The sequence below is a fragment of the Arvicanthis niloticus genome, chromosome 22, assembly GCF_011762505.2.
Source record: "Arvicanthis niloticus isolate mArvNil1 chromosome 22, mArvNil1.pat.X, whole genome shotgun sequence".
NCBI lineage: Eukaryota > Metazoa > Chordata > Mammalia > Rodentia > Muridae > Arvicanthis > Arvicanthis niloticus.
The window spans coordinates 50,092,137-50,117,926 of NC_133429.1; the positions used below are offsets into that span (position 1 = coordinate 50,092,137).

A 25,790-nucleotide genomic window follows, 5' to 3' on the forward strand; every position below is an offset into this window, starting at 1 on the left:
TGAACTTAGAAATCTGCCTAACTCTGCCTCCCAAGTGCTGGGATTAAAGGCATGCACCACCACTGCCTGGCTACTTTTATTATCTTACACACATAAATGTTTTACCCACAAAAATCTCTGGAATTGGAGTTGCAATCCACTATCCGTTACTATGTGGATTTGGGGATTAAACTTGGGCCCTTTGGAAGGGTGGTCAGTGTTCTTCAACTAGCTGAACCACCTACCCAGCCCCTACACTTTCTTGTTGGCTAATTGTTGTAGGAGGGCCCAGACCACTGTGGGCGGTACCATCCCTAGGCAGGTGGTCCTAAGTTAGATACGAGATCTGTTAAGCTTGAGCTGGCAAGCTGCATTCCTCCCTGAGTTCACCTTTCAAGTTCCGGTCTGAGTTTCTCAAAGATAGACTGTATCTTGGAAATGTACTTTTCTCTTAGTTGGTTCTGGTCATTGTTACCGTAGCAACGCAAAAAGGAAGCTAGGATAGACTGGGGCTCATTACGTAGCCAGGCTAGTTCTTGAACACGCAATCCTCCTGCCTCAGGTTCCAGAGAGCAGGAATCTTATATATGATTCATGCCTGGCTCTAAAGCATCTTTTATAAATTGTACCCATTTATCAATCTCCACTTTTCTTTTTCCCCCGGCCAATTGTCCCTGATTGGCTGCCTCTTTTGACCTCTCCAATGGGTGAGGGGGAGTTCCTCTCTACCGCCGTTTTACCGAGAGAAACAGTTATTACCGTAACCTGGCAGGGGTAATTATGGCGTTGCTGTTGGGCTTAGAGGCCTTCGCCAGCTGCCAAGCGTCCTGCTCTTCTCGGAGGTTTTCTGAAGCAGGAGTCTTCCTTGGGATTTCTCTGCAGCTTAGCAATCTTGCTATTTTCTTTCTACCCAGTGGAGACTGGTTCTGGGGCCATCTATAAGCCTCGGGTGGCCACACTCGGGTTTCCACTATCTCTGGGGGACTCGGGGGTGTGAGTGCGGTCGGGAGGAGCATTGAGGACTGGGTGAGCTCTCGCCCGCTGTTTTTTTGGTCCTGAGCTCCGGAGTCACTGGGGGAACGAGACCCGACTCTGTGCCATGGGCTTTCGGGGATCCCTCGGTCCTCCCGGCTGCAGCGGAGGGCACAGCGCGGTCCGCTGGCGGAGCCGAGGAACCCGCGCGCGGGGCAGGGCGAGCTTGGGCCGTCCTGGCCGTCTTGGCGCGAGGCGAGGGCGCCGAGGCCTGGGCAGCCTGTGCGGACCGTGAGCACCCAGAGGCCCGGCCAAGGCTCGCCGCCAGGGAGCGCTGCGGGCTCCCGCTCGCCCGCCCCCCGGTAGGCGGGGCCGCCCTCTCCCCGCAGCCGCCGCCGCAGCCGCCGCCTGGGCCGCCCCGTGTCCCCGGTGGAGCCGCCGCCGCCGCCGCTGCCGCCGCCGCCGCGAGCTCGATGCGGACGGAGCCTGGGCCGGGCCATGGGGATCCTCAGCATCACGGACCAGGTCAGCCCTCCCGCCCTTCCCCACTTCCTCTTTCCAGGCCCGGGCGCCGCCGCCACGCGAGCCCGGGGATGTGCGGCCTAGGCTGGGCCCGAGCCCGGGGTTCCCGCGGCTCCCGCCGCGCCCCACGCCGTGCTCCCCTCGGCGGAGCGGGTGTCCTTGGGGGCCTGGCGACCGGGGGAGGTACCGCGGGAATCCGCTGCAGCCAGGACTCCTGTAGCGGAGCCCCTCCAGCGACGCCCCCCTCCAACCTGTGTGCTCCCCCACCTCCCGGTAACGCTGTGGCTCGGGCCCGCTCCCTGAAAGCTGGTTCTCCCTGCAGCCGCCCCTGGTCCAGGCCATCTTTAGCCGAGATGTGGAGGAAGTGCGTTCCCTCCTCTCGCAGAAGGAGAACATCAATGTACTGGTGAGTTGGGAACAGGGAGGATGGCGAGCTGGAATCCGGGCTCCGGTGTTCGGGACCCCTCCCCACAAGTGGGGCGGCTCCGTTTCTCCTCTGCTGTGATGAAACTGCAGCTCTCTCTACCCAGAAATGGGAGCCTGCTCCGCATTTAAGATTGGTCAGGCATGGAGCACCGACCGTGGGTTCTGGGGATGCCCAGAATACGGCGTTCTCTTCCCAGCCATCGGGGTCTGCAGCGCCCCCACCCCTCCTGGAAGAAGGAGTAGGTTTCTATGTCGGTAGCCCTGACTCCACCCTCCCAGGATGCTGGCTTTTGAAGCCCAGTATTGGGATTTAAGGCCCTGCAGAATCTAGAGAAGGGAAGGGCGCTTGGAGTTCTCATACTTGAACTGGCGTTCAGGATAATTTCTCTTTATAGCTAGCTGCTTCTCTTTTCTGCCTTTCCAGGACCAAGAGAGGCGAACCCCATTGCATGCTGCTGCCTACGTAGGCGACGTCCCCATCCTCCAGTTGCTACTGATGTCAGGTGAAAGTGGGGAGCTGGGAGGTGCGGCACCCAGGGAGGGAAGAAGTCTCTTTAGATCTGAGGATTGATTGCTGGAGCTTGGTCCAAGAATGGCTTTCTGTCCGTTGACGTTCCCCACTCTGATTATTGGTTTCCTTCCCTCCCCCTTCCTCAAATCCCAACAAAATAGGAAATTGTGTCCACACAGGTGCTAATGTCAACGCTAAGGACACACTGTGGCTGACCCCTCTTCATCGTGCCGCTGCCTCCCGAAACGAGGTAATTCACTCTTTCAAAGGTGATGGGCTGAGGGCTAAATAAACTCAGGTCTCTGCCCTACAGACTCTTCTGCCCCACACAGGGAGGAGACCAGAGTTTGGCCTCTCCTTCCTGCCCCTAGTACTGGCTGGTGAGGGGGGGCTGAGTGCTGCCAGCTGATGTGACGTCAGGGAGAGCTAACACTGGGCTGGCAGACTGCGGGGGCCCTGCTGCCAGGCCTGAGTGACTCATCCTTCCCTGGGGGCCACCTTAAGTCTGATCCCCCTCTGGGCACTGAGATTTCTCTCCTTGTAATGGGGTGGGGAATGGCGATTCTTGCATCATTGCCCCCTCAAGCAACATTTAAGTTGACTGCCTAAGGGGCCAAACTCACGGTGGAGACCTGTGCTTTGGTGTTATCAACCCCGCAGAGGAAGGGAAGACCTCTTTGATCTTCCATCACTTCCTTGGCTTCAGCCTCCAGGGGGAGAAAGCTTGAGGCCGTTAGGAATGGTGTGGGGCGTGTTTAATGGAGCATTGGATTTTGGAGCCGATCAGTGTGTTTTTGTTTGTTGGGGTTATAGATATGATTTTAGTGTCTATGTAAGGGCTACAGGGAAGGGTATTTTTTCGCCGTTAATATAGTGGGAGCATCTGTTTTTCCTGGAAGTTTCCTGGAAGCTTGGGATGTGTGGATTTTCCTAGGGCAGGTGTGTGAGTGGAGATTTCCCCAGAGCTGGGTTGCAGGGTGCTAGGTGGTAGGTGGCTTGGGGAAGATATACTTGTTTTCCTCAGCAAAGCAAAAAAGTTTAAGCTCCAACGATCTGATCTCAGGTTTGGAGAGGCTGAGTGTGTAAAGGAAATAGAGACCGTGCTAGGGAGATGGGCTATATGCCATGCCAGCCCCTTCCTTCTATCCTATGTCACTTCCTGCTCCCCTTTGTCTTCTCTCGTCCCTTGCTCCTCCACAGAAGGTGCTGGGGCTGCTGCTGGCACACTCAGCTGATGTGAATGCCCGGGACAAGCTGTGGCAGACACCGCTGCATGTGGCTGCTGCCAACCGGGCCACCAAGTGTGCTGAGGCTCTGGCGCCCCTGTTGAGCAGTCTCAACGTGGCTGACAGGAGCGGACGCAGTGCTCTACACCACGCAGTGCACAGTGGGCATCTTGAGGTGAGGAGCTTCCAGTCTAGGCATAGCCTTCTCTCTTCCTGTTCACCCTTGTGTGTTTCCAGACCTGCTGGGCAGGAGTGGCTCAGAGAGTTATTTAGACACTTGGGCTCCTGCACCCGAGGATTGAGGATTGCATTAGACAGAGGGTTTTTTTGGGGGGGGGAGGGGAGTTGTTTGTTTATTTGTTAGTTTGTTTGTTTGTGAGCTAGGGGTCTTAACTATGGATGCTTGGCTGGCCTGGAGCTTGCTATGTAGACTAGGCCAGCCTTGAACTTGAATTCATTGAGATCTACCTGCCTCTCCTTCTGAACGCTCAGGGTAAAGAAACAGATCCACTAGCATCTCCAGCTTGTACTGAGTTGTCATTGAACCGGTGTGTTCCACGTGCTTGGTAAAGGCTGTGTCACTGAGCTACACTTTGAACCCATAGATTGAAATTTCTTTTGAATTCTAGAGTTGCCAACGGTAGGCAGGTGATAAACTGTTCAGCTATATCTCCAGCCCTCGTTTTATTTACATTTTACCTTGAGACAGCCTTGAACTTACTCTGTAACCCGATTGATTAATCCTGACAGTCATCCTGCCCAAGTGACAGTATTATGGATTCATAAGATTTTGAGAGTCTGCAAGGATCTGAAGAAACCCTTGATTTTTTTTGTTGTTGTTGTTTTTTTGTTTGTTTGTTTGTTTGTTTTTTGTTGTTGTTAATCTAGTGGCCTCTTGTTGGTACCTGTTCCCACAGTTCTGGTCTTCCAGATTGTTCTGCTCAAGAACAGTGGCAATAGCTGTCAGCTATCACCCCCAACACTGCAAACACAAAGGGAGTGCATCTCCCTTTTCAGAGGCCTCTGACCTCTGTCTGCACTTTCGTAGGTTGAGGGCATGAACCTTTCCTGTGTTTTTTATATTTTCATATAGACAGTGAACCTGCTCCTCAATAAGGGAGCCAGCCTGAATGTGTGCGATAAAAAGGAGCGGCAGCCACTGCACTGGGCAGCTTTTCTAGGTGAGAGAAGAGATGGTGTAGGAAAAGGAGGAAGTAGACTGTTAGGATCCCCAGGGCAGGAAACAGGGAGTTTCAGCCTTTGGGAGAGGAGCATGGAGCCTTTGGGGGAAGAACCTAGAGTCCTTGGGGGAGGAGCATAGAGCCTTTGGGGGAGGAGCATGGAGCCTTTGGGGGAAGAGCCTAGAGTCCTTGGGGGAGGAGCATAGAGCCTTTGGGGGAGGAGCATGGAGCCTTTGGGGGAAGAGCCTGGAGCCTTTGGGGGAGGAGCCTAGAGCCTTTGCAAGTGGACCTTAGGGCATTTGGGTTCACCCTCCATTTTCTTCTTCCTTACTTTTTTTCCTTCATAGGGCATTTAGAGGTCCTGAAACTGCTGGTGGCACGTGGAGCAGACCTCAGCTGTAAAGATGGAAAGGGCTACGGGCTGCTCCACACAGCTGCAGCCAGCGGCCAGATCGAAGTGGTGAAGTACCTGCTTCGGATGGGAGCTGAGGTCAGAGCAGTATATACTGGGTCTAGGGCTCAGGACAGGGAGCTGGAGTTCAAAGCCTATGATAGAGTTGGGAATGCTGGGGCTATTGGTTTGCTTTCGGGAGGTTAGAAGGGCATGGGGAAATGGTCAAAATAAGGCTTAAATTATATAACAGTGCCGTCACTGTTTTGGATTGGAAGCCTGAAGGGGCTGAGGCAGTCGGATTTCTAGGACTCTTAGGCTAGCTGGCTGCTTCCAACTTTGTTTAAACTGATGATCTGTACCCTCACTCCTGGAAATCCAGATTGATGAGCCCAACGCTTTTGGAAACACAGCTTTGCACATCGCTTGCTACCTGGGCCAGGACGCTGTGGCCATCGAGTTAGTGAACGCAGGAGCCAATGTCAACCAGCCAAATGACAAGGGCTTCACACCGCTGCACGTGGCCGCTGTCTCCACCAATGGCGCGCTCTGTTTGGAGCTGTTAGTCAATAATGGGGCTGACGTCAACTACCAGGTACATGAGAGGGTAGTCTGTATACTAACGTGTCCAGATCGCCTTCCTAGGGGGGTTACCCATTGGTCTTGTGGGTAATTAGGTCTTATCAGGGACTTGTGAATAAGACTGGGGTGTCCATATAAGATTTCCGTCCTTGTTGATGTGTTTCTAAAAGGCACTTTACATGTATGTATGTATGTATAAGCATGTACATGTACATACGTGTGTGTATGTAAAGATAGAGCTTTATGTTTTGTAACCACCACCATGTTCCCACAGAGTAAAGAAGGGAAGAGTCCCCTGCACATGGCCGCCATCCATGGGCGTTTCACACGTTCCCAGATCCTCATCCAGAACGGTAAGGACTCGGCGTTGTCGTGCTCTCTTCCTCCGAGGAACGCATCCCTAGAACCTTCCTCCTACCTCATCTTCCACTTAGAGTAGGCATTTGGAACTCTGCCTTTCCCAGTCTAAGGTTTCCAAATAATGCATGCAGAATGCTCACATCAATTCAACATATAATGCGCGCGAGTGATCGCTGACCGGTATAAATGGACTTGAGCCTGAGACATACCTGGGTTGTGTATGTATCCTTGTCTCAGGTAGCGAGATTGATTGTGCTGACAAGTTTGGGAACACGCCCCTGCACGTGGCCGCTCGCTACGGACACGAGCTTCTCATCAGCACTCTCATGACCAATGGCGCAGATACTGCCCGGTGAGTCAGGACCCTTGACCCCACTTGTGGACCACACCAGGTTTGTCCATACTGTCCACACATCAAACACAGAGGTCCAGAGATGCTTCTTAAAGGCACATTTGGGGCCCCTCTTACCCTGACTCCTAGGGTGGTAGTGGCCACAGACACAAGCTCTGTAACTCTGTGTCCTCCCACCTCTTCCCAGGCGCGGTATCCACGACATGTTTCCCCTGCACTTAGCTGTTCTCTTTGGATTCTCTGACTGTTGCCGGAAGCTTCTCTCCTCAGGTACTTGCTGACTGGCTGGGTGATGGGGTGGTGGTGCAGGGCTCCTGGATGCAATGTGGCTGGTGTGCCCTCCAGGTCAGCTGTATAGCATCGTGTCTTCACTGAGCAACGAACATGTGCTGTCCGCCGGGTTTGACATCAACACACCTGACAGCCTCGGCCGCACCTGTCTTCATGCTGCTGCTTCTGGAGGGTGAGTTTCCTTCCTCAGCCTTGTGAGCTGAGCAAGAGTATGGGTCCCCCCTGGATTGGTGGCCGTGCTTCAAGACTCTCACACTGACCCCTTGTCTGTCGTAGGAATGTTGAATGTCTTAATTTGCTGTTGAGCAGTGGAGCTGACCTGAGAAGGAGAGACAAATTTGGAAGGTAGGTTAATGTGCAGGGGTGCACATAGCTAGTGCCCGGTCAGAGAAAACGCCGTGAGAGGAGGGGCTTAAGTGAGGGGAGTGTTATTTGTACCTTTTTATTGCACATCTGGTGTTCATTGCTGTTCCTGACTCTTTGACCTGTTCTCCAGGACCCCACTGCACTATGCAGCTGCCAATGGTAGCTACCAGTGCGCAGTGACACTGGTGACAGCCGGGGCGGGCGTCAATGAGGCCGACTGTAAGGGCTGCTCTCCCCTTCACTATGCTGCTGCGTCTGACACCTACCGGAGGTGAGGCTCCTGCCTCGGTTTGGCTCTTTTCATCCCTCGCACTCCCGGAGCTGCCCTGACCTCTTCCCTCTGTTCCGCCAGAGCGGAGCCCCACACCGCTTCCAGCCATGATGCTGGAGAGGATGAGCTACTGAAGGAGTCCCGCAGGAAGGAGGCCTTCTTGTGAGTAGTAAAGAGGCTGTGGACGTGCCTTCCCCACGGAGCCGCCCCGGCCTGTTCATCTTTCCACCCTTGTGAATCTCCACTGCCACCACTTCCACTGCTGCCTTGTTGGTTAGCCTGCAGGCTGGGGGAATGTGCAGGCAAAGACAAATAGGAGAGGTGCTGCCTCTCCTCAATGAACAGGGAGCTTTTTAGAAGGCTGGCAGAGCTACACACGGGATGCTTTAACTGAGTGCTTACTTGTCATGTTCCAGGTGTGTTAGGTGCTAAGGTGCTAGGGATTGGTCTGGGATGGTCTTTGTTCATTCCTGGCAGGCAGGACGCCACTGAGCCACCTCTTAGCTGGTACCAAGGATAAAAGATGAATTAAGTCGGGTGTAGTGGTACAGACTTTTATTTTAGCACTTGGGAGGAAGAGTTTGAGACCAGTCTGGTCTACACAGTGAGTTACAGGTCAGCCAGGGTTATACAGTCAGACCCTCTCAAAACAAAACAGAGCAGATAATTATTCTGGGGCTTTGGTGGTGGGGATTTCACTGTAGAGTACAACGTTAAAACCGTTCCCAACATCAAGACATGACAACCAAACGTCTTGAGGAATATTTGCCTAGAGAGCAGACCACTGCTGTGACTGCCATGACTGAAGCTGTGCTTCAGAAAACTTCATTAAACAATTGAGACAGCCAGGCCTGGGAGGGCACACCTTTAATCCCAACACTTGAGCGGCAGAGGCAGAAGGGTCTTCTCTGTGAGTTCTAGGACAGCAAGGACTCCATGGTGAATTCCTATCTCCCAGCTGGGTGGCACACATCTGTAAGCCCAGCCCTTAGGTGATAAGGATAAGTATCAAGGGATACGTGGAGATCAGGATCCAAAGACAACCTTGTTTGTAGAATTTGAGGCCAGCCTGAGCTACCTGAGACCCTTTTTTTCCTAAAGTACCTACTTTGTTGATTTCTGCCTATAGCCTCTAGCACTTGGGAATCTGAAGCAGGAGGAGTGAATTCTAATACATTTCATGCTATGTGGGTAAGATTCTGTCACAAACGGCAAAAAACTCACCTAAAAATAAAGTAAGAATCCCCCACACCCACCTTCCATCAGCTGCATTACATGGCTGGGACAGGAAGCTCTAGGCTGGGACTACACATTGAGAGCATATCTCAGATCAGGCCTTCAGATAGCTCGGCAGGAGGGACACTTGCTCTTGAGCCTCCGAATGTGAGTTCCATCCCTGGGACCCAAATGATGGAACGAGGACTGACTGCTGAGAGTGTACACACATGCATGCACACACACACACACACACGCATGCATGCACACACACACACACGAGCTGACTGCTGAGAGTCTACACGCATGCATGCACACACACACGAGCTGACTGCTGAGAGTCTACACGCATGCATGCACACGCACACACGAGCTGACTGCTGAGAGTCTACACGCATGCATGCACACGCACACACGAGCTGACTGCTGAGAGTCTACACGCATGCATGCACACATACACACGAGTAAGTTTAAGTTTAAAAAGCAGCCCGAGTCACTGTGGGAGAGGTTGGGCAGGGGAGAACTGAGCGAGAGACATACGTGAATTCTTCATATCTTCGTGGTCTTTCTGTAAATCTTATACTTCAGAAATTCACTTTCAAAAAAGCTAGTCATCATGGCACACACTTTTGATCCTAGTATTTGGGAGGTAGAGGTGGATGATCTCTGTTTAAGGCCACCCTGGTCTATATAGGTAATTCCATGATAGCCACAGCTATATAATGAGACCCACTGTTTAAAAACAAACAACAACAACAAAAAGAGGCAGGCATGGTGTCACAGGCCTTTAATCCTCAGGAGACAGAGGCAGAAATTGGAACTCATTCTTTGTTACAATGTGACTTCCAGCCTGGGCTACAAGATACTGTCAAAAAAGCAAACTAGAAAGCCAGGGGTAGTGGCATCCCCCTTAATCCTAGCACTCAGGATGCAGAGGCAGATGGATTTCTGTGAGTTTGGGATTAGCCTGGTCTACATAGTGAGGGCCAGGGCTATACAGAGAGACCTCAAAAGCAAAAACCAAACAAACAAACAAAAAACATTTCAAAAAGGCTCGGCTCTGTGACTTTGGAAAGGTTATTTATCCCCTCTGATTCAATTTTCTCAGTGCCAGTAGGGATCAAACTACATCTAGCTCTGAGAATAATTATGGTTAAACAGATACATATGAGATGCTTAGCACGCAGCATTCAGCACATAGTAAGTGCTGGATGTCATGGGGTCCTGTACTGTGACAAGGGATGCAAACAACACCGAGGTATTGAGAAGAGAACCAGTAGGGCAGATGGTCTGGAGGGTCGGCCCCAGAGGGCTGAGTTGGCAATGAGTGGGGCTTCTTCAGTCATGTGAGCAGAAGCAGGCCTGCCAGGCAAGGCTTGCTCTGCTTGGAGGCAGGAGTGAGCATATCCAACTACCAGCAAGGCTGGGAGCCCAGCATATGCCCACGTTCTCTAGAAGAGGATCCAGAGGATAGAGGATGGTATTGGAGATGGTGGCCCAAGTATGGCCAGAGCTAGGGTTGTAGAATAGAATTCTACAACCTGCAGGTGTCCTGCAGGGTGAACAGTGGCCTGCAGGGCTCCCTTGTCCCTGTCCTCTGCCCCTCAGAGCTGCCCCTTCACTGGGCTGGGCCTATCCCAGCCTCACAGTCTGTCTCTGACTCCCCAGCTGTCTGGAGTTCTTGTTGGATAATGGTGCAGACCCCTCCCTGCGGGACAGGCAGGGCTACACAGCTGTGCACTATGCAGCCGCCTACGGCAACAGACAGAACCTCGAACTGGTATGTACGGGGACCTGGCCCGGGGGAGAGGGAGCAAGGATAGGGCTAGAGGCAGGATCACAACCTTCAGGTTTGTAATCACAAAATTGGGCGGGCACAGTTGGATCGGAGGATTAAGGGATTGCTGTGAGTGTGGCAGGGGCTTATGTCTTAGAAGTTCCAGAACCTACCTCAACATGTACTTTCCTGTTCATTGCAGCTCTTAGAAATGTCTTTTAACTGCCTGGAGGATGTGGAGAGCACAGTTCCAGTCAGCCCTTTGCACTTAGCTGTGAGTGTACATAGAATGATGTGTGTGTATGGGCAGATGAGTCCGTGTGCGTGTGAGGATCTGAGGACAACTCCATGGAGCTGATTCCCTTCTGCCTTTATGTGGGTGCCAGGGATGGAGCGCTCAGGTCATCTGACTTGCAGAGCAAGCTCTTTACCCACTGAGCCATCTTGCCAGCCCTGTTTCTACATTCTCTTTGGGACGTGACAGGCAGGTTGTCTGGAGCCCAAGGAACTTGTGGGACCTGGAGCTTTCCCTTGGGTCCCAACAGCAGAGTAGGAAGAGGAATATCCTTAGCTATGTTTGCCTGTTGGTTGCCTGCAGGCCTACAGAGGTCACTATGTGTGCCTGTTGGTTGCCTGCAGGCCTACAACGGTCACTGTGTGTGTTTCTTGGTTGCCTGCAGGCCTACAGCAGTCACTATGTGTGTTTCTTGGTTGCCTGCAGGCCTACAGAGGTCACTGTGTGTGTTTCTTGGTTGCCTGCAGGCCTACAACGGTCACTGTGAAGCCCTGAAGACACTGGCTGAGACGCTGGTGAACCTGGATGTAAGGGACCACAAGGGCCGGACCGCGCTCTTCCTGGCCACTGAGCGAGGCTCCACTGAGTGTGTGGAGGTACTGACGGCCCATGGTGCCTCTGCCCTCATCAAGGAGCGTAAACGCAAGTGGACACCCTTACATGCTGCTGGTTAGTTGTCCCTTTAAACCACTGCCAAATCCTCTGAGCAGTTGAGCTGGGAGTGAGCTAGGGCAAGAAGGCTGGAGACTTTAAGCCGTTATTAATAGCTTCCACCTCCAGCTCTTCCCTTGCCCTAGGCCTTTCACAGAATCCTTGAGCCCAGATTCAACCTGCCTCCTGCCCTCCTGGCACTGTCCTGACTGAGGTTCCCTTTTATTTCAGCTGCCTCTGGCCACACCGATTCCCTGCACTTGCTGATTGACAGTGGGGAGCGAGCTGACATCACAGATGTCATGGATGCCTATGGACAGTGAGTGTGTCCAGAAATGGAATATGTTTTTCCCCTCTTTCAGACCCTCATCCTTTCTCTGCTTGGTCCTTGCCAAATAAGTGACAAACCTCATCCTTTGTCCTGCTTGCTCTGTAGAACCCCACTAATGCTGGCCATTATGAATGGCCACGTGGACTGTGTACATCTGCTGCTAGAGAAAGGATCCACGGCTGATGCTGCTGACCTCCGGGGCCGCACTGCCCTCCACCGTGGGGTGAGAAGGCTTCTGGGAGTGAGGTTGTTCACAGGCAGGTCTTGGGGTGGAAGCATAGGGCCCACCAGTGGTAGGCCATCCACAGGGTCTAGTGAGTAGAACAGGGTTTTGTCTTTGGGCCTTACCGGGCTTGCACTCACTCTGGGGTGAATGCCTCCCACCCCTGCCTGATGACACTGGTTTTCTCTTCTCACTCAGCTCATCCCTCCAAGACTGTGCTTCCTACCCACATAAATGTTCTATTGCTACTCTCCTGAAAGGGCTGGTCTCTTATTTTTTTCTTTTCCTTCCTTCCTTTCTCTCTTCCTCCCTTCTGTTTCTCTCTTTTCATAGACAGGATCTCACTACAGAGTCCTAGCAGGCTCTGAACTAACTCTGTAGTTTCCAAGTGCTAGGATTAAAGGTGTGCTGCACCACTATGTCCAGTGATCTTCTGATTTTAGGGATCTCACTATATCACCCAGGCTGGTCCTCCCCAAGCTCAGGTGATCCTCCATCCTCCTGAGTAGCCGAGACTACTGGTGTGCCTGACTTTCAAAACCACAGGACCCTTTGATGCCTTGTTTCTTGCTCTCTGGTCTTTTGTTCCAAGAACCTCAGGATTGACTGGTTTTCGGATGGTCAGGAATGTAGCTGCCAGTCCCAACTCTAGAATTATTATAGAGATGAGGATGGACTCCTGGAAGTAGTTCTTGCTCCTAGGCTGACCCCCCAGCAGCTAGGCCCTGGAAGAAGAGTGGCTTTTTACGCCTTTTACCTCTGTGTGCCTGCAGGCGGTGACTGGCTGTGAGGACTGCCTGGCTGCCCTGCTGGACCACGATGCATTTGTGCTGTGCCGAGACTTTAAGGGCCGCACACCCATTCACCTGGCCTCAGCCTGTGGCCATACAGCAGTGCTTCGGACTCTGCTGCAGGCTGCCCTTTCCACAGACCCCCTAGATGCTGGTGTCGATTACAGCGGATACTCGCCCATGCACTGGGCCTCCTACACTGGTACTGGTGGGGGCTTTGACAGTCATAGGGACCTGCACTGTGGGAGGGGATCTGGAAGTAGATTGGAGGGCCAAAGACAGGACAGAGAGGATGGAGGCTCTTGGTATTTCTCACCCTCACCACACTTTCTTCCTCATGCCCAGGACATGAAGATTGTCTGGAGTTGTTACTTGAACACAGCCCGTTCTCATACTTGGAGGGAAACCCCTTCACTCCTTTGCACTGTGCAGTGTAAGCATCATCAGGGTCAGCCCACGCTCGGTGTGCTGGCCTGGGCTGAGGTGGGGAGGCCCTCTAGTTTCCTGCTTCTGATGATCCCTCCTCCCCCACTCCAGAATTAATAACCAAGACAGCACCACAGAGATGCTGCTGGGGGCTCTGGGTGCCAAGATTGTGAACAGCCGAGACGCCAAAGGACGGTGAGTGGCAAAAGCCCTCTGGCTTTGGCTTCTGCCCATGCAGAAGAGCATCCCTGTTTCATTCTACTCTGGCCCCCCAGGACCCCCCTTCACGCCGCTGCCTTCGCGGACAATGTCTCTGGGCTCCGGATGCTGTTGCAGCATCAAGCAGAAGTGAATGCCACTGACCACACTGGCCGCACTGCGCTCATGACGGCCGCTGAGAATGGACAGACTGCTGCTGTGGGTGCGTAGGGGTCCACCATGGCAGGAGGGTGGTAAGTGGGGTGGCTTCTGCTCTGGAGGAAGACTTCAGTCTCTCTCTTTGCTGCTGTCTCCTTTGTAGAATTTCTGCTGTACCGAGGGAAGGCAGACCTGACTGTGCTGGATGAAAACAAGAACACTGCCCTTCACTTGGCTTGTAGCAAGGTACTGTGCAGAGCAGGGAGTCCCTGTGGAGGCATGGACTCAGCACAGTGCTGGGCTGTATACATCGAAACTGTGGGGGCATGGACTCAGCACAGTGCTGGACTCCATACATCGTAACTGTGGGGGCATGGACTCAGCACAGTGCTGGGCTCTATACATCAAAACTGGGGGCATGGACTCAGCACAGTGCTGGACTCCATACATCGTAACAGAAACCAGAGCTGACTAGGCTACCTGACTGGTGAAACATGGCTCTGCTCACCTCCCTCCTGGTTCCTACCCTGTTGCCTGTTAGGCTTCTGTTCTGAGTGTCTTCTTTCTGTTCCTTTTCCTCAGGGCCATGAGAAATGTGCCCTCATGATCCTGGCAGAAACCCAAGACCTTGGCCTTATCAATGCTACCAACAGTGCACTGCAGATGTGAGTCCCGGGGAAGGGGGCGCCTGGCTGGGGGAGGCAGGTGGGTGAAGAAAGCAACCTGTCCTCCAGGGGCTCTCTAGAGCTCACAGTATTTGTTTAGTGTCCTTGTCACCCACCTTGGGGTGGCAGGACAGCCTGGCACCCTACTCAGTGTGCCTTCTTTGCTTTTCTCTTCCAAGGCCGCTCCACATTGCTGCCCGGAATGGTCTGGCTTCTGTGGTGCAGGCCCTGCTGAGTCGTGGGGCCACAGTGCTGGCTGTGGATGAAGAAGGTGGGTGGGGTCAGGGACTTTCTTCAGGAGGTTGACCTTGTTATAAATGGGGTTTTCTTCCCGGGGAACTGGTGAGAGCAGGGACACATCACCAGTATTCTGACTCTCACAGAAAGTCTGATGCAACTAGGTGGATCTGTTAGGGTCAGGAAGACTTCCCACACACCCCAGTCTGCTGCCCTTTGCCCTGCACTCACCTCCCTGGGTCTCCCTGGGCCCTTGCCACCTGGTTTTCTGGCTGCAGCGGGTGCTTGCTTTCCTTGGCTCCCCCCACAGCCTAGAGAGCCCAGGTCCTAGAAGGGTAGGTAGGGGCTGGAGCATAGGACCCTGAGCCTCAGTTCTCCCCCCTTGGTCCCACAGGTCACACCCCAGCACTGGCCTGCGCTCCCAACAAAGATGTGGCAGACTGCCTGGCCTTGATCCTCTCCACCATGAAGCCTTTCCCACCCAAGGACGCTGTCAGTCCTTTCAGCTTCAGCCTGCTCAAGAACTGTGGCATCGCAGCCGCCAAGACGGTGGGTGGCTGTGGCGCCCTGCCTCACGGGGCCTCCTGTCCCTACAGCCAGGAGCGGCACGGCGCCATCGGGTTAGACGGCTGCTACTCAGAGTAGCCCCTCCAGTGTCCCTCTCCCTGCCGGTGGCTTGATATCTTATTCTATTTATTTAGAAAAAAAGTCTAAACATTTAGGGCACTTTAAAGGAGAACACGACTGGGTGGTGGGGCAGAGGGGACGGAAGCACTGGGGAGCAGCTGCTTACCCCTTTGCCATACCATCCTGGCCTGGCAGAGGTCTGGGACCTATGGGGAGTGCCCTAGGCTCTTGGTACCCTAGGGCAGCCCCTTCTGCCAAGTGACCCAAAATGATTGCTGAATGCCTGGCTCCCCCTTTGACTCCATCTCTGTTTCCCCTGTTTGCTGCCAGCTCCCCCAATTCTTCCTTTGATTCTCCTCTGTGCCCTGACTCCCTTTACCTCTGCTGCCAGGCAGACCCCTCCTTTTCTTCCATACCCATCACTGCCTCCCTGCTTGGCCCCTCCATCCCTGCAGCAGTGAGAAGCCTTAATTTCTGGTACTGTGTGAGCACTCTGGGGGTGTCCCCCTCCCCCTTCAGGGGCAGCTAGAGGATGAGGGGGGAGGGTATTTAGCACTGGGGCCTAGAGCTTCCCCCCCATATCCTATCACCCCTAAAATTCAAATGCAAACACTTGAAGCAGCAACTACTGAACCTGGCCCAGATCCTGCGCCCCCTTACCCCACGCCCCACCCCCAGCTCCTCATGTGCAAACCAAGGGCTGCTTCTGCCCCACAGCCTGCTCCTGTTTCCCACTTCTGGCCTGGCCCCCTAACCACGCACTTTAACCTTGCTTCTTTCTTTTAACTTTTTTTGGGGGAGGGGAGCCTGTGGCCATTCCCTCCTTGGCTCTCTTCTTGAACTTTTGAGGCTTGTCATGAATTTTTAAGTAAGCATTTTATTCTTTTGGGGAAGAAACAAATTAATATCCTGCCCATTTCAAAACTACAGCCCTAGTATATGTCCTGTGTGTTTCAGGCATGTGTGTGCATGTGATTGGAGGTAGGGACCATGCTCTTCCTCCTGTGTCCCCAACCCCAGAGTTCTCCATGCCCTGTGTCTGTTTCTACCTTCTGTCATGTCTGAGAGTACCCACTGCCCCAGTCACTCCTGATATGAAGCCAAAGATGGTGGGAAGGGCAGGGGCAGTGTGGGGACCTCTGGTTAGGGAAGCAGGCCTTCGTCCTTGGAGGGGGAGCACTGGTCAGGGGAGCAACAAACAGACACTGGCTCAGTTCAGTCCCTGCCCTCCCAGCATGGGAGAGATGGTTGAGTAGACGCTGCACTGATAAGGTTCTGGAATGTACCCGAGAAGCCAAACTGGGCTGGACTGGGGAGGGCAGTGTTCTCTTCAAATGTAGCATTGCATCTGGCCCTGGTCCCTTCAGATGCCCTGTCCATCTCCTTGGTGAGCCTCTATACGGTTGGACCCAATCCCATAACCCAGTGTCCCTTCCTCACACGCAATACCTCAGCCAGGGGCCAAGACACAGAACTTGAATAGAGGTCCTGCCCCTCCGCCCACAGTGCGTCCTTGCCCAGTTTGGCTGCCATCAGTATTGCCCCCTGAGAACTAAGAACTGGATGGGCTTCGTTTACACAGCACAGGGGTCTCCCCTGGGATCCCTCCACCTCCTTCCCACCTGCGCTTGCCTCACCCACATTCTTACGCATTTTTCAGTTGTGTCCCTTGAATGTCTTGCCACCCTTGCCAGGGGTGAGCTGAGGGGAGAGGGGCCGTCCCAGGGAGCCCTTCCTCCTGACAGATACCCTGCACCATACCTCATGCTGATTCCCAGAAGCCTGGGGCGTTTGTCTGAATCTCTCCTTTCCATGGTCCCTGCTCTTTGTGTCTTGCTGCCCCTACCCTCAGATCCTAAACCATTTCAAGGCTTCCAAATGACCATTATTGGTAAGAAGGATTGTGCAGCTTTTAGTTTTATTTTTGTTTTCAAAGCCAAAGGGCCTTGCAATGCCCCTCTTGCCCACACCCCTCATGCCCTCTCCTTCCCTGTACGACAATCAATGTGACCTCTCTTAAGGGCTGCCGCCCCCACCCCTGCCCCCACCCTGCTGGTTCTGCAGAGCTTGTCCCCTAACTTCAGTTCTCCTAGACTCTTCCCATTTCACCCCCCTCTCATCTTGGTGCTGGGAATGAGGTGGTGGGGGATGGGGGCAGGGAAGCTTCCCCCATGACTGGGGTATTGATGACTGGGGTATCGGTCGTGTTCTCCTTTATCAATGTTTGGTGATGACAGAGGAGAGTCTGAGGATTTGTCAGGAGCCCCATTTTGTTTTGCTAGATGAGATTTCTGTTCCCTGCTGTCCTGGGCACACTGTCAGCAATGCTGGGAAGATGGCGGGGCTTCTGTCCCTCCTCATGTGGCAGTGAGGAGGTCTGGGGGACAAGCAGCCTCCTCTCCTTATGCCAAAGGCAACCCCACACCCCCGCCCGGGCTTCCCAGCCCCTAGTGTTTTTGAAGCATTTTGACCATTCTCATGGCCACTGCATATTTATTTTAATGTTAAGATTTTTTTTTTAAACCTCTTTGACTTAAACGGGTGTGGAGAAGTAAAACAGGCAGAATGCCCTCCAATCTTAGGGCTGGGTGAGGAGGGAGCGTCTCCTTCCCTCCCTCTCCTCCCCTCCCCTCTCCCCACCGCAGCTCTAAAGCACTTGCTTCAAGTCATAAGCACTTTTGTGAAAAGGCCTATTTACGTGAGGACCCGGGGACAGCCCCAGGTCCCAGCAAAGGAGACAGAGCGAGGGCTACATAGGAGACAGGGAAACAGACGTGGGAATCAGAGGGCGACACGAAAAGAGCCAGTTTTTAGTTTCTGATTTTGGGGGGATGTTTCTGATTGGGCCGTGGCTTTGGTAGGTTTGTGTACTTCAGAAAAACAAATGGCACAAACTGTGGGTCCCAGAATGGACCAACAGACCCGGGTCACTGCCACTGTCCAACTGAGACTCTGAGACTGACGGGCTACCTCCCCCACCCGTGGCCCCCTGAGCCATAGGACTGCTGAAAACCACTGAATGTACAGCCCAGGTTGGGGTGGGGAGTTGCCCCTGGGGGAGGGGGCTTCTCCTTTTGTTTGGTGCTGTGGGGGGTGGGAGACATGAGACTGAGGGACTGCCACCCCACGTAGACATGTTCCTTGGGGTGGAGGGGCTGAGGAGGGCTGCCTCCCTCCCTCCCTCTCTGGCCCCAGCCATGGCCCCTCCTCTTCCTCACCCTATCCGTTCTGACTGTAAGTCCAGCTCACCTTTGCCTTCAATACGTAACCAAAGGAAAACGCAACACTGTCTCCACCGCTGTCTGCCCACCCACGCACCTTCTTCCTCCCTGGATCAGAAGGGGAGAAGAGGCTGGGGGTGGGGATGGTGGGGCCTGAGTGAATGGTTCTACAACTGTACCCCCAAAATCCTCTCTGTGGTCTTGGAAGGGGTCCCGAGAGGCGGGGTGAGGCAGGCTGCCGGGCTGGGAGTATGCACACTGTGTCTGTTATGCACGTGAGTGTCTCTTTGTTGAAGACTCCAGTAACTATGCTCCAGCGGGGAGGCCCCTTCCTCCTTCCCTCTCAGCCGTTTCTCACCCTCTCCCCCAACCCAATGTTCATTCCCTGCCTCCCCTTCCCACCGCAAAGGAAAATAGCCTTACAGACCCTAGCCCAGAAACCCTACTCCAGGGGCAAGCCAGTATGGCCCCATCCTGCCCGCCAAGTTTGAACCCTACCTTTTCAGGAAGGCCAGGGAGCAGAGCAGACTCTTCCCTTCTGTGGTGGCTCTGGCCCTCTGGGCCTTAACCTAGCTTGGGCCAGGACAGAGGTGAGGAATCTTTGAGGACCAAGCCCTGTGGTCTGGGAAGAGGGAGGTATAGAAAGAAGGGTCTGACTTGGGGACTCCCTCCTCCCAACCCAACCCCTATAGAGAAGCGACCAAATTCCCAGAGACAGGAGGGAGTTGGGGTGGGGAGGGTCTGCTCCTTGAATTACTTGAAGGTACTGACTCCGAGGCTGCTGTTGCCCACGTAGGTGTGAGGGGGACACTGTCACTGCATTCGGGAGGGCCGAGGACGGTGGGTGCCCTCGCTCACTCCTGCTAGGCCGTTTCCCTGGGCCCTCCTGCCCCCACCCTCACTCTGGGCGCCCCCCAGTTGCACTAAAGTAGCTGTTGTGCCAGTCTTACCCACGCCAGGTGCCAGGGTGGGGTCTCTGCTTCCAGTCCTTCCTCCCGCCTCTGCTCCCATCCTGGACAATCTTGTTCACTCGTATTCCTGGATAGCTCAGCTTTGTGTGTGTGTGTGTGTTTTGGGGGTGGGGTGGGTTTGGCTGGAGTGGGTCTGGCAGGGGTTTGGGAAGGGATGGGGAAGATGGAGGATGTATCTCCTACCCCCTTCCCCAACTCCAAGCCATAGAAGCCTGGGAGGGTGGGTGCCTACTCTCTGCCGTGTGTCTTGCAGATGTGCCAAAATAGGGGTGGGTGGGAGGGAGGGTGCCTGGCAGAGCAGCCCCAGGGTGGCTCTCTCAAAGCAATACAGTTCTCCTGCTGGGGAACAGCAAGACAGGGGAGAGGGTTGGGTGGGGACCCCAGGGTTCCCCATGTACAGCTGTGTATATTCAGGGGTGTTCTCTGTCTGGTACCCGCTGTGGGCATCTATGTGTGTGTGAACCTCTTCCCCATGCCCTGCATGACCTGTGATGCTGCAGACACCACCATCCTGTGTGCAGGTGTGTTGGGGGGCACAGAGGGGCATGTCCCTGTCCTGTTGCACCCTCCACCCTGTCACCCATGTACTCGGTTGTAGGAAGTAAAGAGAACTGAGCACAATCCACTGGATTCTAGTTGAATCTTTCTCTAAGCAATTTCCTCATTCCTGCCCTCCCCCATCCTGGATCCACCTGTGGTGCTAGTGTTGGGGTCAGGGGTGTTTAATGCTGGTGGGCAGCAATAAAGCCCAGATACCTGCATCCCCAGGGTGCTGAGGGCAGCAGAAAAAAATGGGGACCTTGGTGCATTTGCCCTGCCCCCCCCCACCTGGGCTAAAGCACAATGCTATCCCTGAAGACTGATGCACCCCACATCCTCCAGGCCCCCACGCTTGTCCTCCCCAAACCTGCTTTGAGCCCCACCACCACATCCCGGTTTTCTATGCTGTTTTGGTGCAAGTACAACTGTCGTAGTCATGGCTTTGGGACGGGTTCTGTTTATTAAAATCCTGTTGCTCCTACTGGCCCTGTGTCCCGCCTCCATTCCTGTGGTGGGGGGAAGGAAGGGCAACCTGGATCCTTGGCCACTGGCCCACATCAGCCATCAGGAACCATGGGCAGTAGCTGTTCCTCCAGCAGGGCTATAGTAAACATGAGGCTACCCCCCAGCAGCAGCCCCAGCCCCTGCAGAAGCACATGGAGCACAGGCAGCGGCTCAGGAGGTCGAAGCAGGGTTGGCAGCTGCAAGAAAAAAACTGTCAGGATTCTGCTCTGACTTATAACCTACTTATCTATCTACCTACTTTTCAGGCAAGACCTCACTGTCTGGCCCTGCTAGCCTGCAACATTTTGTAGACCAGGCTGACCTTGAACTCACTGCCTCCCTGAGTGATGGGATTAATAGTGCACACCACCAGGCCTGCCCCATGCAATGCCCTCTTGACACAAGAGAAAGGATGTCTCCAGTATCACCAGCCCCCCACCTTTGGACACTTGGGGTCAAGAGGTGGAGATGGACAGACTGGATTGTCTCTCCACACCACCTGCCCATTGTCCTTAAATTGTCTGTTCAACCCCACATCTCACCATATCCACAAGGGCCACATAGAGGAAGACCCCAGCCGTGATCCCAAACACCCAGGGAGTGAGGGGGGTGGGGCCCAAGCTGAGCCCCACCCCCAGGGCTGCACCCCCCAGTCCCAGGGCTCCAGAAAGGAGGCTCAGCAGCAGCAGCTTCCGAAAGGACAACCCTTCCTGAAGCAGCATTGCAAAGTCACCTGTGTTGGGGAGAACACAGGAATGGAGGGCTAAGTCAGAGCTTCAGAGCTGCCCCTCTATTTTGTCACCTGCCAACCAAGTTCTCAGAGACCTCCCTCTCTGGAGCCCACCTACCCCACTGGTACCATTCCTACCCAGTTCGTGGGGCAGCTCGTGGCAGAAGACTGCTAGGGTAGTGCTGAGGCCGCTGGAGAAGCCGTCAGAGAAGGCAGCACCTATCAGCAGCAGAGTCAAAGGGTGTTCGGAGTTGGTATCTGAGCTCCCTCTGGTTCTCCTCTCTCCCACCTTCCTGGGAGCTCTCCTACCCCTGCTGGCTCAGAGCCCTGCCTCCCACCACTGTCTGTGGCCTCAAACCTAATGCAAGCCCATCAGTAAGGTTGTGCAGGCAGTCTCCCAGGAGGACCATCCATGCGATGCCGCCACCCCGGTGCTCATGACTGTGGCCTTGATGCCCAGGAGGGGCTGGAGATGGTGGGGATTGGCTGTTCTCCCTCTGGCCCTGAACCTCTGGCTCTGCAGCAAGAAGGACCGGGTCAAGTGTTGGTAACTATAAGTGGGAGCTACAGGCTGGTGGTGAGCTCACTTTCTCTGCTAGTCACCTGAGGCTGCCTGTAGGGGTCGAAGCACCATCCCACTGCCATCCTCTGGATCAGAATTTGGTTCTCCAAGATCCCTTCTGTTACCACAGCATCTCTGAAATGGGAGGGTATCCCTCCTGGAGGAGGAGGTAGCAGGGCCAGGGGCTAAGGAGAGACCAGCCCAGCTGCTGAGAAGATGAACACCTGGTTCCACTGCTAGCACCTGGATAGTGTTTTCTGACCCACACCCCTTTCCCAGGTTGGCATCTCTCTCTGTTTAATGTTGATATGAACTGCAGAGAAAAAGCCATTTGGCCAGAAGTCCCAGGTCTATGCTAAAAGGCCCATCCCCACTCAGAGGTGGACAGGTCCTATGCAAGTGGCCAAGGACCAGAAGCACATGCTGCCCCTCCCTCCTGGCTTGGCTAGGACTCTGGGTTTGACAGGAGGAGAAGAAAAGGTTGTCACTCACTGGCCTGAGTCCTCTGTGCCTCACAAGTCCTAGTGCATTCTCTAGCATGAAGAGCAGGAAGAGGCCACCAAGCACTGACAGCCCTGGACCCAGATCCTCCTCTGCTTGCTCACTAGGTCCTGTGTGCCGCCCTCCTTGTGCCTGTCAGAAAGTAGATCAGGGCAGGCCCTGGAAACCCCTACAATCCAGTAGCACCCCCTTCTCCCAGAAGCCCAGGGGTGAGGGGTCAGGATGTGGGAGCTGACAGAAAGGGACAAGGGCTATGGGTAGAAACACATGGCTCTGTGGCCAGTTACCACTGGGTCAGGCTGTGGAGGTGGAGGTTCACATACATGTGGCAGCAGGTGGAGCAGGGCATCCCCACAGAGAGTGCCCACGGCCAGGGCTCCCAGAAAGCCTAGCACAGGCCTCAACAGACGAGGTCCCAGGAGCCGCAGCAGCAGCAGGGAGAGGGGAGCAGGGAGACTGAGGAACAGGACTGCCAGGCCACTGTGAAGCAGGGCTGAGAAGAATCAGGCCTCATGTTAGGTCAGGGATGGTCCAGAGGCATGATGTGGACCGAGATACACTCAAGGGAGGTTCAACCCCAATAAGCCCCCCCTCTTTAGCAAGAGATCCACTCCCTACCAGGATGCAGGGTGTTGCCCACCCCACTCATCCACTGACCAGACAGTAAATCCCCTGGAGGTGCTGGAGCTGGGGTTTTGATGCAAACACGGCTGTCGATCTGATAAAGCAGGGCTGGGCACAGCAGAGCAAACTGGCGAGGGGTCAGAGGAGTAACAGGGCTCAGTCCAAAATTGACCAGTAGCTGGGAACCATTCAGACACTGGAGATTGGGGAGGGGGGCATGTATTAGGGAGTCACCCAACTTGGGTCATACAACCCAAGTCTTGACATCTGTTCTTCCATAGAGTCCCAGGTCTCTCTCAGGGTCCCCTTGGCTCACACTGGCACATGCATCAGAGACAGGGGACAAGGGAACTTAATATGTGTTAATCACTGATGAGTATTCTATCCAATGTAAGTATCTGACATACATTTCTTAATTTGCTAGAGAACACTGCTGTCATTTCCCTCTGACGCCCTGGGATGTGTCAGTGATGAGCTACTTTGGTGACTAGACAAGAAACCTGACATCTGTCTTTAGTCAACACCCCACCATGTGTTGACCCAGCGTAGGCTGGAGTGTTTCTCTGGATGGGGCATGCCAACTGATCTCAGGGTCCAGCAGCTTTGTCTGCTGCCTTTTGTATGTAGAACCAGGGACAAATGGACCATTTTAGATGGACATACCATCATCTCCAGGACTCTTCTCCACATAACCATCCCCACAGCCTACCCTTAGATACCTCCCTGGATTGTGTGTTTGCTAAGTGACACCCTGAACTTGGCCAGCTTGTGCTAAGGTCAAAGGGAACATTTTACACTCAGAAAAACATATCTAAATACTGAGTAGCTATTCATTTTCTGACACTTCACACACTTCAAGCCCCCTAAGGGCCAAATACTTCAGGCTACCTACTCCTGTGGCTCTCCCTGTCTAGAGACTCAGACTTACATCCTCATTCAGATGGTCAGCCAACGAATGGTCCAGCAGCAGAAGCCTGTGGAAGAGGTCTAGGCCCGAGGGTCCTGACCCGTGCAGGTCAGGGGCCTTTGACTCTTCCTTGTCACCCCAACCTGAAGGGCCCAGAGGCATTCTTGCCCAGACATCCACACTCAGCTCCAGTTCCTGCAGCCTATGTTAGATGGATTAGCAAATCAGACTCACTAAAGTTCCCTGACACCTGCCCTGAGCTGCCATCTCCTGGGAGGTTTTGGGAAGGAGAGACAACTACAGTCAGTCCTGGGAAGATCTAAGAGAGGTGTCATTTATAGGAGAACCCAAAATGGGTAGCTGTGGGCTTGGCGGGGAAAGCCTGAAGCCTGGAGACAGTGAGTATGGAGAGCAAGGGCTTTACTGATCTGGAGGAGAATTGAAGGGAATAGAGGCAGACAATTTGTGTTAGAGGACTTGTAATTCTGGGGATTCATCCCCCAAAAGCCAGCACTGGGCAACTGGAGCCTAACCAGACACTGTGTAAAACCAGGAGAGGTCACATTTTGTCTGGGAGAGAGAGTAATACCTGTGTGTGAAATTGTCGCCACTTGTGGGTGCAGCCCGCCCAGCTGGAGGCTCATGGTGTCCAAGGCGGAGCCCCTGAACTCTGCCCAGTCCTAGGCTGTGGAGAAGCCGAGCCAGGCCCCCTGCAGTCAATGTCCCATTCTCTCCATATAGGCCAAACAGCTGGGCCAGGTAGTGGTTCTGTTCCTGTTCAGCTGGGCCCAGGTTGGGGACTGAGCCTCCTACCCAGCCCAAGGCCACCCCCACGCACAGGCCAGCCAACAGATGATGTACTGGGGGCCCCATCACTAGAGCTCTGGGTTAAAGGCTCTGGTTCTGACTTCTATTTCCTTTGGGACATCCTGAGGATTGTACCCTAGAAGAAGGAGGGGTTGGGTCAGAGCTTCTGCTCCTCTCAGAGCTGGGGAGATGCTCACATGCACTTACCACTGTTTACTCTGAGTCTGTCTGAAGCCTCTGCAGGCTCAGGCTTCCTCTGCCCCTCCCCTCACTCTGGAGAAGAACCTTCTGGAACAGCCTCTTCCTGACCCCAGAGCTCTCCTTATATCTAGTTCCGAGACCTGTCTTAGATCCCCAAGACCCACCTCTCGACCTTGTTCCACCTCCCTACTCCCTCCCCCCATATGCAGGGCCTCACCCCTACTGGCAGTGTGAGAGCTGTCACCTCAGGTCCCTGGAAGGCCTCACTGTGGACCTTAAGAGATCTCTGAGTCAGGGAGTTCAGCCTTCAGATGCAGTGGAAGCCACGTCACATAGAGGGCTGGAATGGATAGGTTTCCCCTTAGCCTACCTGTTTTGGGGTGGAGTCAGGGGTGGGGCAAGTGTGGGAAGGTTCATATAGGAGTTAATGGTTCACTGGTCTCTGGGATGGGGGGGTCAAAAGTCAGTCTCTGCTGGGCCCTGACTGGGGAGGGGCCACATTCTGCCCCGAGGAAGCCACATGGTTAAGAACCTGTGCTTACTTTTTCCTCTGAAATATTTTATAATCCGTAACCCATTCAGTTATGGCCACCCAAGCCTTTTCCTGAAGTACCCCTCCCCATGTACCTTACATCTGGTACTGAGCTGCATCTGTTTCCAACCCCATCCCCACATTCCCTGGAGAGTTGAGCCAAGATGTCCCTAGACTGGGTAGTTAGAGGGAGAGGCAGGTAAGTGTCGATCCTAGATGCATTCAGGAAAGAGGCTTCTTAGGGATGATGCCCACCCTGGGAAGTATAAGAGCTGGTGATTCCCCACTCCAGCAAGCATTGACCGTTAACCCCCTCAGCTCTGTAATCAATGAACAAGAAAGAGGAAGCTCTGTTGAGGAAAAGAAGCCAGAACAGGGCTTCCCTCTGACATCTGACCTGGCTTCCGATCAGGGGGTCAGAGTGAGTGGTCGGGGGGGTTGGGGTTAACATTACCTGACAGCAGGACAGGAGACACAAAAGACACCCAGAGGAAGGGGGACCCAGCCTTCTTGTGGCAGGCAGGCTGGACAAGGGTCACCTGCAGGGAGGGGGTAGGGGAGGGACACTACCTTAAAGGGGCAGGCTTGCTTTGCCTAAGTCACTACAATTTGCTAAGTGCACACCTGCTAACTTCTTTCCTAAGAGAGAAACAGAGAGTCCAGAA

The 25,790-nt window shown here is 54.0% G+C and overlaps 2 protein-coding genes across 9 annotated transcripts; one reads left to right on the top strand and one right to left on the bottom strand.

Annotated features, from left to right (window-relative positions):
* The first annotated feature begins 1,222 nt into the window (after positions 1-1,222).
* On the top strand, positions 1,223-20,241 carry Ankrd52 (ankyrin repeat domain 52). Its single transcript, XM_076920634.1, has 28 exons — positions 1,223-1,476; positions 1,796-1,879; positions 2,324-2,402; positions 2,590-2,660; positions 3,611-3,811; positions 4,730-4,817; positions 5,165-5,307; positions 5,591-5,803; positions 6,065-6,143; positions 6,388-6,502; positions 6,690-6,772; positions 6,848-6,965; positions 7,070-7,138; positions 7,290-7,430; positions 7,512-7,592; positions 10,314-10,425; positions 10,625-10,696; positions 11,185-11,386; positions 11,600-11,687; positions 11,805-11,922; positions 12,696-12,915; positions 13,059-13,146; positions 13,251-13,334; positions 13,415-13,560; positions 13,660-13,742; positions 14,079-14,161; positions 14,341-14,432; positions 14,793-20,241. The coding sequence occupies exons 1-28, from the start codon at positions 1,450-1,452 to the stop codon at positions 15,041-15,043; spliced, it is 3,231 nt and encodes a 1,076-aa protein (XP_076776749.1). The 5' UTR covers positions 1,223-1,449; the 3' UTR covers positions 15,044-20,241.
* Slc39a5 (solute carrier family 39 member 5) lies at positions 19,974-25,677 on the bottom strand. 8 transcript variants are annotated; one of them, XM_076920639.1, is made up of 13 exons: positions 25,580-25,677; positions 25,221-25,300; positions 24,838-24,933; positions 24,175-24,528; positions 23,607-23,787; positions 22,712-22,874; positions 22,378-22,547; positions 22,046-22,186; positions 21,595-21,688; positions 21,350-21,508; positions 21,130-21,210; positions 20,804-20,994; positions 19,974-20,458 (listed from the first exon to the last, which is right to left on the bottom strand). In XM_076920639.1, the coding sequence occupies exons 4-13, from the start codon at positions 24,456-24,458 to the stop codon at positions 20,315-20,317; spliced, it is 1,608 nt and encodes a 535-aa protein (XP_076776754.1). In that variant the 5' UTR covers positions 24,459-24,528; positions 24,838-24,933; positions 25,221-25,300; positions 25,580-25,677; the 3' UTR covers positions 19,974-20,314. The 8 variants fall into 8 exon arrangements, with proteins under 8 accessions (XP_076776754.1, XP_076776750.1, XP_076776755.1 ...); XM_076920635.1 differs by having other exon boundaries at positions 24,811-24,933; XM_076920640.1 differs by lacking the exon at positions 25,221-25,300.
* Positions 25,678-25,790: the final 113 nt, after the last annotated feature.